Raw genomic sequence first — 14,476 nt, forward strand, 5'->3', positions numbered from 1 at the left:
TTTGTCATTTTTTAGTGCAAAAAAATTGTGGAGTTTATTGGTTAAACTAAATGGAACTTTTAAACACAGCATTTTGTAAAGGATGTGCATCTGCACTTGATTGGTTTTCTTCTTTAAGTCCTAATGAGCACTGTCCACAGTGGGTTAGTAAAGAAGTTGCATATGTATCGCAGATGAGGACACAGACATGTGACCTGTTTATAAAGAAAGACACTACATTTAGACAGAATCAAGGCTGGATAAAGCAACACACAGACACACACACACACACACACACAAAACCTAAGAGTCAAGGGAAATCCCGGTTTTTCTCACTGTCAGATTTATAAGACAAAGTAGCACCCCAAAAGATGCATTTGAAGTGATAGATTGCACCACATTCCACCTGGACATGGGCAGTGTAAAACAGCAGCTAAAATCAAAACCACTTGAATTCTGGCTCAGCTTTCTCCAGACAAGTACTTAAAATAGCTTAAATAACAGGATGCAAGGGGAGGGAAAACATTTCCTTTTAAGGATATGCATTCTTGGTGTGATTCAAACTTCTGCAGGAACATGGCTGTATAATAAGTTTATTTACTTTAAGGTTACTTGGGGGGAGGGTTTGGGGCGAGTTAACTGACATCTAAAATAATACTTCTTAAGAGCATAGTAAGGTTTTGTGTTTTTTTTTGTTTGTTTTTTTAAGTGCAGATGTGAATCTACATGTGTCATCATAGACAGACAGACAGACAGAATCTGTTGATAAAAACATTTGATTCCTTTCTGATGAATTTAGCAGCCAGTATAAAAGACAGAGGCCTCTCTGGTACACCCTTGGGAGCATCTTTGTGTGTGTGTGTGTGTGTGTGTGTGTGTGTGTTTTTAAGTATAGCAATTTTTCTTTAAAAATAGAACACTGGATTCATTTCTTGAAATTTAGCTCTGGACTCTATGTGGGAACTTTGTTCAGTAGGTAGGTGGAGTTTCTTCTCCCCTCCTCTCTCTAGCCTGTCAGTGTCTACCCACACTGACCATATTTTCTGAACCAAAAAGTTGAGACCCATGCTTACAGAAACATTGAAAATGCTCTAGATAATATAGGCTGTATGATAATGTCTATGTTATCAGGTGGTCAAAAATACAATGCTGGAACAGAAGAGTGTTCGAAATGCAAAACTTGTTCCACCCCATGCCAATGAGTAGTTAGTGAAGAAGGGGCAAATGAGCCAGAAAGGGCCTCCAGAATATTGACAGCTTTAATGAGAAAATAAAGGACTACCATTATGCCAGGAGGTTGTGATTTCCAGTTGTTAAAACTGTTTTGTGTGTGTTTTGGCTGGAGATTGGGAATAAAATTAGCCTAAAACTCTTTTAAAGTAATTGCACCCTATTTTGTCTTTCAAGTACTTTAGCAGCTGGGAGATTTTCTAAAATTAATCTCGAGCTGCCTTTTAAGGCTCCCTCTGCCTTCTTATTGAAATTAAAATTGTTTTCTTCAAAAGGTATGATTTAGAGACAGAAAGCCTTGCAGTAATTTACTGGTACTAACACTAAAATGCCTTTGATCTCAGGAGGTAGTACACGCTTGCTCTGCTTTTAAAATATGGAGAAACAGAGTAGGTAAAAGGTAAAACTTTACAAATATGTAGAAGAAGATGACACATGGTCAACTATTCTTTTGCCATACCAGGAAAGATACAGGAGAGAGATTCCAAGTAACTCCAGACTTTATAAGGATTTTCAAGCCACAGTTTCAAGTAAGAACCAGACGTTCTGTCTGGTTAATTCTGTATCTGTGGTGTCTAGCCCTGTGCCTGCCACAGAATAGGTACTTGATTTGCTCTGGAGGTTGATTCATGCTATGCAAGTGCACAGTTTTTCTTAATAAAGTCAAAGCACGTTTCTACATTTAGAATGAGAGAGAGGTCCTGGCCTGCCAGCCATCACTGGTAGTCTACTTGGATACTCCTTGGTGGGTGTGTTCACTTAGAAAACCAAATTACAGATCTGAAGGCTGCTGGGTGGGGACAGAATTAGAACAAAGGGAATGAGATTGAATGTTATTTAAGGGATATTTTTGTCCTCAGGGTTTCCTGATGGAGTGCCATTCAGTCTATCAGTGCTATTTCTTCATTTTTTGCTCATTGTTGTTTGCTTGTTTATGTTTTTAAAATGCTCATTAGATTAGAGCATTATTTTCCTGGTTTAATACTTGAGGATCCTAATAAGAACCTGCTGTATAGCACAGAGAACGCTCAATATTCTGTAATGACTTACATGGGAATAGAATCTAAAAAAGAGTAGGTATATGTATATGTATAACTGATTGATTCACTTTGCTGTACAGCAGAAACCAACAACATTGTAAATCAAGTATACTCCAATAAAAATTAATTTAAAAATACTTCAGGATCACTGGTTCAACAAAAATAATTTTCCCCTCTGCTTATTCTGTGCAAGAAACTGTGCTACATACTGGGGTTGGAGAAAGATTTAGGAGAATCTTTATCAAGAGATTTTTACAATCTCATAAGATTGTCAGGTAATGACAAATTCATATTCTTCCAGACCCCCTTTAAAACATTTCTGTCCATTGCTGAAAGCATCTGTTATTACTTCTCTTACTTCAAAATGGTATTTCCACATGTGGTTATTTTATGCTAGTTATATTTTAGGGTGGCTATTTCCTGGCATCTTTTAATCACATCAGTGAGCTTCTAATTAATGCTCAAGAGAGGTTATTTCAGAGAGGGTGCACACAAGTGGTAGTTCCCCCATTGCCTGCACCTCTCTTCTACCTAAAGCAAAGAAACTGCCGGACAGACTAGACTCAGTGCCTCTGTCAGTTTCATGTAGTTTTAAATTCATTATAGTTCTCCAGCATAATAGATAAAAAAATAAACATCTCTGCCTTCCACTTCTATTATATCACTGAGAATACAAAAAGAACAACATGCTAGGTCCAAGGTGGAGTAAGTAACACAATTAAATTATGTTCTGATATGTCATTTCAGAAGTCAGAGGAAAATAGAGTATGTTTTAAAATATCTTTCTATCAGAAACTGCTTGTGTGGACAAAGTTTCAATAGTCAAAAGGAATATGCCGTCTCCTTCTCTATAGATATAATAAAATGAAGGGGTATGGTGGTTGGATACTGAGGTTTAATAATGATCAGAATGTTATTACTCTATATTTGTTTTTCATATGTATGATGGTTTTTTATCTCCAGTTTTTTAGAGCTAAAAGGGGATCTTCTCTAAGACCAAATGAAGCCCCCCTTTTACAGAGGAGAAAACTATGATCTGGAGAGATGACTTAGGCAAATTCAATGTAGTTAGAGCTTGTGTCACATTACTCCCTCTTGTGTATGCTGTGTATCTTTCGCTTTGTCACACTCCCTAGAACTGAGTGGTCTTTTTGCTTTTTAAAGAAAATGGGAGAAACAGATTGGTATGTGCATGGGGAAAGGTGTATTTAAACCCAAGAATTTCATTCATCAGAAGTTGCTAAAATCCTACCACAGTGCCATGTGGATTACTTTGTTCTTTTTAGCAAATGCAGATGCCGTTGCTGGATTGATTTCTGCATATAAACACTTACTAATAAAGTGTTTGATGTATGGCCTTTTATACGTTCAAAGCAAAAACAGTGAAGATGTGCCCTAAGAGGAATCAAGTACTTTACCTTGAAGGAACTATTAGTGAACTATTTTCAGAAGTGTTGGGTACTTTGGTGATGATGCTTTAAAAGTATAAATATTTTAATTGATAGATTTAAAATATGGTAATCTATGCTTAAGAATATTTGACTCTAGAATCATATACTTCATTAAAACTAAACATAACAATTTCATCAGCTTTCAGTTTATTAGGGAAATGGTTTCACACAGGGGATTTAATATTTTAATATTTGGCCTACATTGGCTAATATCAATTTTGCTTCACAATCACACTTAGAAGAAAATCCAGAGTGTGTACCATGCCCTATAGGAGCTTCCATGATCAGTTCCCTGACCTCATCTCTCATTTTGTCCTTTGCTCACTCTGCTCAAGTCATACTGGATCTTTGCTGTCCCCAAAACACGTCAGACACATTTCCACATCACAGACTGCATTTGCTCTTTCCTTTACCTAAAATCTGCCCCCCACAAATAGCCACATGATTCACTTTCTTACCTCAGGTTAAGTCTTCATTCAAATATTACCTCGTCAAAGTGGCCATCCTTGATGATTCTCTCTAAATAGCACTCCCACCATCACCCATATCCCCACCTGTCACTATAACCCAGGGTTCTTCAACTTCAGCGTTACTGAAATGTTGAGCTGCACAATTCTGTGTTGCAGGATAGGAGTGAGAGTGGGGGTCATATGCACTGGAGGATTTTTAGTAGCATTCTTGGCCTTTATGCACTGAATGTTCCCTGGAGAGCAAAATAGCCCCCATTCTAACCCCTTACCCCTCTTTATTTTTCTTCATAGCATTTATGCTATATGTTACTTGCTTATTAGTTGTCATGAGAAGGTGAGCTTTTGTCTAGCAAGACTTTATTTCATTGGTTGCAGTATCTCCAATCTTAGGAACAGTATTTGGTGCAATTTTGTTTTATTTTTTGTTTTGGTACAGTTTTTAAGTAATATATCAAATAGATTAACTTCGTAGTATATCTTCTTAAATGGTGTTGGCATCATCTTGAGTCATTTCTCTATTCAGATTGTTTCCTTCTATTATAATTAAATTTATATATGAAAATCAGTGTAGGAGCTAAGGAATCAAAAGCATTTCTGAACATTTAAGTTTATGAAATAGCTGGTCAAAGTCCAACAGTCTTTACTAAAAAATTACACCTTAGGACATTAGCCCTCTTTTCCAATAAATTAACTTTTAGTCATTGATCATTTTTTTTCCATTTTTAATTGTTTCAGAATAAGCATTATCAGCACTTAGATTCCCTGTTAAAATTATGAAAGCACAAAAATTTTAAAATTATTTGTAGACTTCATTTAAACATTTGCATTACTTATGACTGCATTTATTTTTATGAACTCTGTATTTATTTTGGATTAAGATTTATTTACATTAACTCTTGAAAAAATTGGCACTCAAGAGGATAGCATATTTCAGGTGTTCTATATAATATAATTAGCATTAATCACAAACTGTCATCTTTGACAAAGGGGAGAGTAAGGGGCATAAAACTCCTAAATAGCTACAGTAAGAATTGTTTTATAGCATGGCAGTGTTTTATTGGTGTATAATCTATTCTGAAGTCCTGTCAGCTTTATGATTTAATGATAATTTTATTAGATAACTGTGCTTTCCTAATATGAGGGATGCTATTTTTAAGCAAAGCTACTTATACAGTTCAAAATACAAGAAACATGATACAAGCCATGCCCTTTCAGTTAAAATTTGCATTTCCCTTTCAGACCTCTTTAGGTAGCAAACAGTAAGAAAGGATAATATTGTATTTAGGCGAGCTAATAAACTTTAAGCTTTAAGAACTGAGTCTAAAATGAAGAAAAGTATTCTATAGGTTAATTTATTTCCTTTTTTGCTTGTTTTCCCTAATCAAAAAGACCTCAACAGCAATGGATTCATTTGTGACTATGAACTTCATGAGCTTTTCAAGGAAGCTAATATGCCATTACCTGGATATAAAGTGAGAGAAATTATTCAAAAACTCATGCTGGATGGTGACAGGAATAAAGATGGGAAGATAAGTTTTGACGAATTTGTTTATGTAAGTATGTGAAAACCTACCATTTATTAGAAGTAGTGATTGCTTCTTTGTCTTGTGGGGTCTTTTAGTAATAAGTCCTATTAAGTTCCTAAATATATCATAATAGTATTGTTATAACTAATAAAATTTCTCTCATCTCACCCACTATATTTAGCTCATTCTTTTAGCCATTAGAATATCTTAACAAAATAACTGAGAAAAAAACACTGACAGAATAAAAGATATAACACTCTGCTTGCTGTGTAAGGTGAACAGTCTCCTTAGGGGGAGGCGTAATTAAAGAACATTTTTCAAGGTGTGAAATCACATCCTTTAAGTGCTCTTTCTATAGGTGAACAGCGTGGTCCCAAACGTTAATGATACACCCTGACTCACAGTCTTGGAAGCTTCCTGAGTTCAACTTTCTGATTAAAAACATGTTTGCTAATCTTGTGGCAGTAGTAGTTAACTGTACCATTTTCCCTAGGATGATGATTTTGATAATTAAAAGTTAGAAACATATCTTTTTAATCCATTGGAAGAAGCAGTTAAAATTCTTGTTTTCTTCTCTAGTATCATCAAATACTCTGCAAGGTTAGGGGCTGATTTCTTAATTCTACTCCCAAGCATCTAGTGTTCCATACTCAGCGCTTAGCAGAGTGTGTGTGTGGTACTCATTATTGAAATTTAATGCTTTTAGCTGCTAGCTAGTGGGGTCAAAATTTTCTGGACATAGGACATTTTCCATCCATATTCATTGACAAAGTATTTGAAATAGATATTAAAGAATAGCTGTTTCCTCAAATAAGAACACTCTTAAGATTTCATCATTTTATTATTGATTTAAGACTGAGTTTGACTAGATCTTATTTGGCATTCCTTATGTGTATTACAGATAGTAATTAGTGCCTAATATTATCACAAACTTCCTAGAACTCCTATCTTTTCTAAGGTTTGTTTTTGCCCCAAGACACCTGAAATGATAACATATACTCCCATCAGTAACCACAGCTCAATATAGCAAGTGAAATTCTGATATATTTTCTCCTATTAGAATTAGCCCCTTTAGAACACCTGGAGAGTTCCAGAAGCAAATTTAACTAAGTAATGATGTCTGCTCTTCTGATAGATAGCATTTGCCTGGGGGTGGGGCAGGGAGGAAGGGAGCATTACTGTTTTAAAATGCACAAGGGTCAGAATTATAATGTTATTATAGTTCTTGCTATCTTCTTTTGCAATACTGATTTCCTCCCCACCATTTTTTTGCCTCCAGTTATTGCCAAAGCCTTTTGTTTTAAATCCTGTGTTCAATAGTAAGTTGCAATTGATTTGCAATGTGAGCACTTGCATGTCCTCTGATGTATAACTTGCCCCTCTTGTAACTGCATGTTTAATTGTGAATTTAAAGCAGCTTAGAGTGGTGGTGAACTACGATTGCTTACTTTTGATATAGATTGCTGCTCAGAATTTTTTAATCTACTAGGAAGAACAGACTTAAATAATCAAGATGTGCAGTGTGCCAGTATTTTTAAGGAGACGGTTATGAAACTGTCTTTGAGAAAAATCATCTTAGGGAAATATTTAATTTTGTATATTTTGAAATGTTGCTGATTCCACACAGCTGTTTGTGGCTGTGACTAACCTCATATTTTCTTTAAAAGTGAATAATAAGGTTCCTAATTTTGGCATCACCCGGGCCTTTTTAAAAAATAAAATACTAATGAGAACCTTGTTGGTTAAAATATATATGTTTGAGAATTGGAAGAAATCAATATGTTTATACTCCTTCATTTCTCAAATTTTTAAAAAAAAGCCTGAGTTTCTCAAAAAGGAAGTGACTTGCCCAACATTACACAGGGAACTAATGGCTTTGTCAGTTACCCCTCTTTGTTCAAAAATTTGGAAAGGAAGACAGTAAAATAACTCACCTGAAGTTTCAGAATGACACCACCATGACTGTACTGAAAGAAAGATGGGTGTATGATTAACCAAGCAGACATCTGTCCATTCCCATCTGCCTTGTCATCAATGAAACCTCTTAGAAATCATTAGGCAAAATATGGTAGATCCTAGTTATCTGAGAAAAAGGAAGTGTTGCAGGAAGGGGGACCCCTTCCAGGGCCCGAAACTGGGCTCTTGTCTAATACTCAGAAATGAATTGTCCGAGGAGACACATGTGCTGACAAAGCGAGAGATTTTATTGGGAAAGGGCACCTGGGTGGAGAGCAGTAGGGTAAGGGAACCCAGGAGGACAGCTCTGCCACCTGGCTCGAAGTCTTGGGTTTTATGGTGATGGGATTAGTTTCCAGGTTGTCTTTAGCCAATCATTCTGACTCAGAGTCCCTCCTGGTGGTGCACACCTTGTTCAGCCAAGATGGATGCCAGAGAGAAGGATTCTGCGAGGTGGTCGGACATGTGGTGTCTCCTTTTGACCTTTTCTGAACTCTTCCGGTTGGTGGTGGCTTATTAGTTCCCTGTTCCTTACCAGGACCTCCTATCATAAAACAACTCATGCAAATGGTTATTATGGTGCCTGGCCAGGGTGGGCGGTTTCAGTCAGTGTGCTTCCCCTAACAGAAGCACATTATTCCTGTCAGGGATTAACATAAGGAAATAGAAATAAACATGTTCTTGCATGTTAGATTTTTGGTTTTTATTTAAATTGCTGCTTAAAAGGTACTAATTGCAAACCAGGCTACCAACAAAATGTCTATATTAATTTTGGAGAAGGATATATATATATATATATATATATATGGCAGAAAAGAGTCCCCAAATTATATGTAAACTTCACACATTAAAATTAAATATATATTAGCTGATCTTGTTTCTCTTGAGTATTTCAAAACCAAGTTACTAGATTTTTATACTTCTTAGATTGTAGTAAGGTATTTTCCTACATCTAGAAAAAGACCAGTATATCATAGAGGTAATAACTTCATATAAGCAAAATGCTTAGAACTGTGCCTGGTATATAGCAAATACTATAGAAGTATTAGTTGTTGGTAGTTATTTCTATTTATTAAACAAGCAATGTCCTCTTCCTATTATTACTAAGTTTAGGCCTACAACAGATTTCCAAAAAGTAAAAATTCAAACCTACTATATTGGAAACAAACCTCAAACACTGGAAGCCAGTCATATTTTTTTGCAATTCTTTCTGAAATCTTTCTTTCTTAAACTCTTATGTCTCTGCATTGCTTTGATTTGACCACTAGTGTTCATCTAGGAAGGTGATGACACTTTCAAAAGGAGTATAGGACATATATGTTTCATAAAAGAGACTGGAAAAGATGTATAGAACCAGAGAGAGCAGTGTACACCAGGAGTTTGTTCATACATGATAAAGCAAGTCCCTCCTCCTGGAGGGAAAACAGCGTGAAACAGTGAGCTCATTAGTATCACAACAGGCAGCTTTGAATAGATTCATTGACAACTCTCCAGCACAGTAGCTGGCATGGTGTTTTCTCTGATTTCAGAGATTTTTGTTAAGCCAAGGCTTATACTGAAATTGTCTTATCATCCACTGGAGAGATTTCTTTACTAAAGTAGAAAATAAAGTGTTCATTCTCACTTGGTGAATCCATTGAACAAATACGTAAATCTTCAGTCATCTCCTATCTTTCAACATTTTTTTAAAATACAAAGAACAGATGAAAATACTATGAAACTGCAAATTTGCACTTGGCTGGAAGAATTTATTTAAAGATATTTAGAAAAGCAAGGTCATGTAAATTTTGTAAGACAATTGAAAATGTAACTAATTTAATTGCATCTTTGCATTCAACATGTCATTCTCAAGCATCAAGGGTTTAAGTAGAGCTATGTAATTGTATTAGAACATTGTAGAGATTCTTTTTTAAAATGATTATTATTTGTGTTACTCCTCTTTTGCATGATATATGCAAATTTGGATTTTTTCAGCTGAAATTGTGATCACGGAAGCAACCTAATTTTAGAAGGTAATGATCCTTAAGATAAAAATAATTGTAATAAGAAAATTAACTTTTCATATGTTATTCTGAGGCAGTAACTCCAAGGCAGTCACATTGGGAGCTTTTTTTTTTGTCATTCGAGTGATTTATAGTATCTCAGTCTTGAGGAAAAGACTTAGATTTTGGATTTTAATTTACTAGACACTGTTCTACTAAATGAAGTAGAGTTCAGAATGAGGTGGGATAGTGAATATTGCTTTTTCACTGAGCAGATGGATAGTTACCAAAAAGAGACCTGTTTGAACAAAATGTATCACAATGAAAACTGCTATATTCCCAAGCAACCATTTTGTTGTATAACCTTGGCTTGGATGGTACAGGGAAATAAATGAAATTCCAGTTGAAATCAGAGTGTGAGTAAAAATGATTTTAATAATTTGAAAATTACCCAGAGTACATGAATCAGCTCCACACTATTGATACTTAATAGGAGTCAGTATAATGGCCAGAGAGAAGGAAGAGTGATTTCATTGGTAGTCAGTTTATGTGTGTCTATATATTATACATAATAGATGGAGGCGTGCACACACACAAACACACACACCCATTCTTAAAGTCCACCTCTGAAATTATAGGCATAGCATAAAATCACAGCTATAGAAAGTAAATAAGCTTGATTTTGTAAAACTTCGTGCTTACCATTTTCCTAAATAAAATAATTGTGTTTATAAGCCCAAGGAAGACCAGGATTTAAGGATGGTAACAGGAAAAGATGACTTTGTGACAGGGTTACAGCAACTTTCCTACTGGTTACAAAAGTCACTCTCTTCGTCAATTAATTACAAAAAGGTGTCCTCCTGGAAAGACTAAATGTGAAAAGGCACTCGTGTTTCTGCCTGCCACAGTCTTGCACAAGACCCCAGGCCTGCTTAGGGAAGTGTGGGCTGTATTTCATGCCTGCTCATGCCTGCTGTCACAGACACAGCCTGAACCACGACTCTTGTTTTGTGACCTTCACATATAGGCTACCCCTCCTGAGGTGTGTGTATGAGTATGTACTTGTCAATAATGCTAAAGGCCTTTGAGTTATCTTCTCTTTGCTTAGTGACTTTTCCATTAGGGTTCTAAGTTTCCTTCAATAAGCCTGGTGTGTTCCAAACAACTTTTAAAAGAGTTTTTATCAAAATACTACATCTTGCTCTTGTTTTTCTGGTGGTGGCTAATTTAGCCACGCACATTGATAGCTCAGGAACACACTGGAGGTTAGGTAATTCCAATATTTCAGACTTACATAGGCAGACCTTTGAAATGTCCAGTCATTCAGTCAATCGGTTAGAGTAGGGTGTGAAATTTGCTTTGTTCCATCCTGGTATTGTGCCTTCTTGTGAAGAGAAAACCACTGAAAAGCCTCTTTTCTGGGTTTATTCATCTCCTGCTGCCAACTAAGCATATTTTCCCCCTTATTATTCTGTTCTAGCTGTTACCAAGCTACTCCAGGATAAGAAATAGTTTTTTTTTGGTTGAACTATAAAATTTCCATATTTCTTTGCACTGTGTATCGTGCTTAAAGAAGGGGGAAATCCTTCAGTCTTTTCTTTGCAGGAAAAGAACAGAGTCTTTCTTGTTCTAGGAAATTTATAGATTTACCTATGCCTTTGAACTACACTAGTTTTTGGCTTAAAGCAGATTTCAATGCATGTGGCATTTAATGTTTTTGACAAGTGTGTACAGTTGATTTCTGGTGCTTCATTTTTGGTAGCAGTATTGAAGTACTTGTTTAGCATTTTAAAAACTCAAGCTTAGTTTTGCCTTATCTTTTAACACTCATCACCTGTGGGGGGAATGTAGGTTACCAGCATATAAAAGAAGATCAATATGCTTATGGTTGTGCCAGATTGAAAATTGTGAATCAGCAACATGTTTTCATTAATAGATTTTCCAAGAGGTAAAAAGCAGTGATATAGCCAAAACCTTCCGCAAAGCCATCAACAGGAAAGAAGGGATTTGTGCTCTGGGAGGAACTTCAGAGCTGTCCAGTGAAGGAACGCAGCATTCTTACTCAGGTAATGGTTAACACAGTGAACTACATAAGGTGCCTGCTACAATGTCAAGGAGAGGCTCTAGAAAAACCCTGCCTCCTAGGTAAGAATACAGTTGAAGTTGTTGTGGTCTGTATTTGGACTGGGGCTAATACTTGCCATAAAAGCATTACAGGTATTTATTATATAGCTTTGTTAGCTTGTAAGAGCCATGATACAATATGTGCACAATACTGATATGATACAACACATGATACAATAATAGGCTTTATTATAGCAGTGTGTGCTAAGTCGCTTTAGTCATGTCCGACTCTTTTACGACCATATAGACTGTAGCTCCCCTAGCCATGGGATTCTCCAGGCAAGAATGCTGGAGTGGGTTGCCATGCCCTCCTCCAGGGGATCTTCCTGACCCAGGGATGGAACCCATGTCTCTTTTGTCTCCTGCATCAGCAGGTGGGTTCTTTACCACTAGCACCACCTATGGTAATATAAATAGAATTTTAAAGAATTTTGTAACTAACTTCTAAGAATTTTGTAATTTCTGTAAAGATCAGTTAACCTTGCTCTATTTCTTTGTTAATTTTATAGCTCCTAAGAGCTGTTGTGTTGCATTCACTTGTTTGGGTTTCCAAAGAGGATAACACAGGCTTATGACACACTAACTGCTGTGCTCATGAACAGCTATTTCAGGCTTTAGAAGTCAAATATTTAACCTAAAGTATAAACTAATGTCTTCTTATTCCACATAATTTTAGAGGAAGAAAAATATGCTTTTGTTAACTGGATAAACAAAGCTTTGGAAAATGATCCAGATTGCCGGCATGTCATACCAATGAACCCAAATACCGATGACCTGTTCAAAGCTGTTGGTGATGGAATTGTGCTTTGGTAAGATTTCCAAGAGTAGTCTTCCATGTAATTGATACAGTCGTTTCTGGATGCCTGACAGATTCTTCTTGGGGAAAAACTAGAATTGAAAGTTGTCTAGGTTCTGTCCATTTCATCTTCAGGTCTGTCTGTGAAAGTGCCACCAAAGGTGAATCTAAAACTCAGTCATTCAGACTGGACACCTCTTTCTAGAGGAGCTTTCAGCTTCCAGTTTCTTCTCATCACTGAGCAAGCTAAGCATTTCAACTTTGTTAAGCCTTTTATGTCAGTATCTCTTTATTCTCAAGTACCATAAATTCCAAAAGAGAAAAACAGGCCACTTGTCACTTTTCAATCTCCAATTACTTATTTCTGAAAAATATGTTTGTCACTGCTGCCGCCTTAGACCCAACAGTGTCTCAGCCAAAAAGGTAAAAGATTATCAACAGCTTGTCAGTAGATTTACCTCTTTTTTGAGGTGGTGGAGCACAGTGGTTAACAGCATGCTCTACAGTCAGTCTGCCTGGTTCCTTTTCAGGCTCTGCCTCTCAGTATCTGTATAACTGTAATCAAGACACTGACCCCTTTGAACTCTCCTACACTATTGGTGGGAATGTAAATTGGTGCAGCCACTATAGGAAAAAGTATGGAGGTTCCTTAAAAAACTACAAATAGAGTTACCATATGATCCAGCAATCCCACTCTCGGGCATATGTCTGGAGAAAACTAAAAGAGATACATGCACCCCAGTGTTCATAGCAGCACTGTTTTACAATAGCCAAGACACAGAAATGACCTAAATGTCAGTCTACGGGGAATGGATAAAGAGGATGAATGGAACACTACTCAGCCATAAAAAGAATGAAATTATGCCATTTGCAGCAACATGAATGGACCTAGAGATTATCATACTAAGTGAAGTCAGAGAAAGTCAAGTACTACATGATATCATTTATATGTGAAATTTTAAGAAATGAACTTATTCATAAAACAGACTCAAGGACATAGAAAACAAGCTTATGATTACCAAAGGGGAAAAGGGGGATGGTAAATTAGGAGTTTTGCATTAGCAGACACACACTATATATAAAGTATACTATACACTATATGTAAAACACTATAGTGTTTTATAGTGTATATAGACATACACTATATATAAAATAAACAAGGTCCTAGTGTATATCATCAGTTCAGTTTAGTTCAGTCGCTTAGTCGTGTCCGACTCTTTGCGACCCCATGAATCACAGCACACCAGGCCTCCCTGTCCATCACCATCTCCCGGAGTTCACTCAGACTCACGTTCATCAAGTCCGTGATGCCATCCAGCCATCTCATCCTCGGTCATCCCCTTCTCCTCCTGCCCCCAATCCCTCCCAGCATCAGAGTCTTTTCCAGTGAGTCAACTCTTCGCATGAGGTGGCCAAAGTACTGGAGTTTCAGCTTTAGCATCATTCCTTCCAAAGAAATCCCAGGGTTGATCTCCTTCAGAATGGACTGGTTGGATCTCCTTGCAGTCCAAGGGACTCCCAAGAGTCTTCTCCAACACCACAGTTCAAAAGCATCAATTATTCGGCGCTCAGCCTTCTTCACAGTCCAACTCTCACATCCATACATCACTACTGGAAAAACCATAGCCTTGACTAGATGGACCTTAGTTGGCAAAGTAATGTCTCTGCTTTTGAATATACTATCTAGGTTGTATATTATAGGGAACCATATTTAATATCCTGTAATAAACCATGTGTGTGTGTTCATTTGCATCTGACTCTGTGACCCCATGGACTGTAGCCTACCAGGTTCCTCTGTCCATGAAATTCTCCAGGCAAGAATACTGGAGTGGGTTGCCATTTCCTTCTCTAGTAATAAACCATAGCAGGGAAGAATTATTAAAAAAAAAAAAAGGTACTTGACTGCTTTGCATTTCAGGATC

The 14,476-nt window shown here is 36.7% G+C and overlaps 1 protein-coding gene across 2 annotated transcripts in view; it reads left to right on the forward strand.

Annotated features, from left to right (window-relative positions):
* Positions 1–14,476, forward strand: part of PLS3 (plastin 3) — a 100,441-nt gene that overhangs the window by 61,903 nt on the left and 24,062 nt on the right. For both annotated transcript variants that reach the window (XM_005700566.3, XM_005700565.3), the window contains 3 exons: positions 5,560–5,723; positions 11,571–11,700; positions 12,435–12,567. In XM_005700566.3, coding sequence (XP_005700623.1) covers positions 5,560–5,723; positions 11,571–11,700; positions 12,435–12,567 — 427 coding nt within the window. The remainder of the gene's footprint in view (positions 1–5,559; positions 5,724–11,570; positions 11,701–12,434; positions 12,568–14,476) is intronic.

This window comes from Capra hircus (assembly GCF_001704415.2).
Source record: "Capra hircus breed San Clemente chromosome X unlocalized genomic scaffold, ASM170441v1, whole genome shotgun sequence".
NCBI lineage: Eukaryota > Metazoa > Chordata > Mammalia > Artiodactyla > Bovidae > Capra > Capra hircus.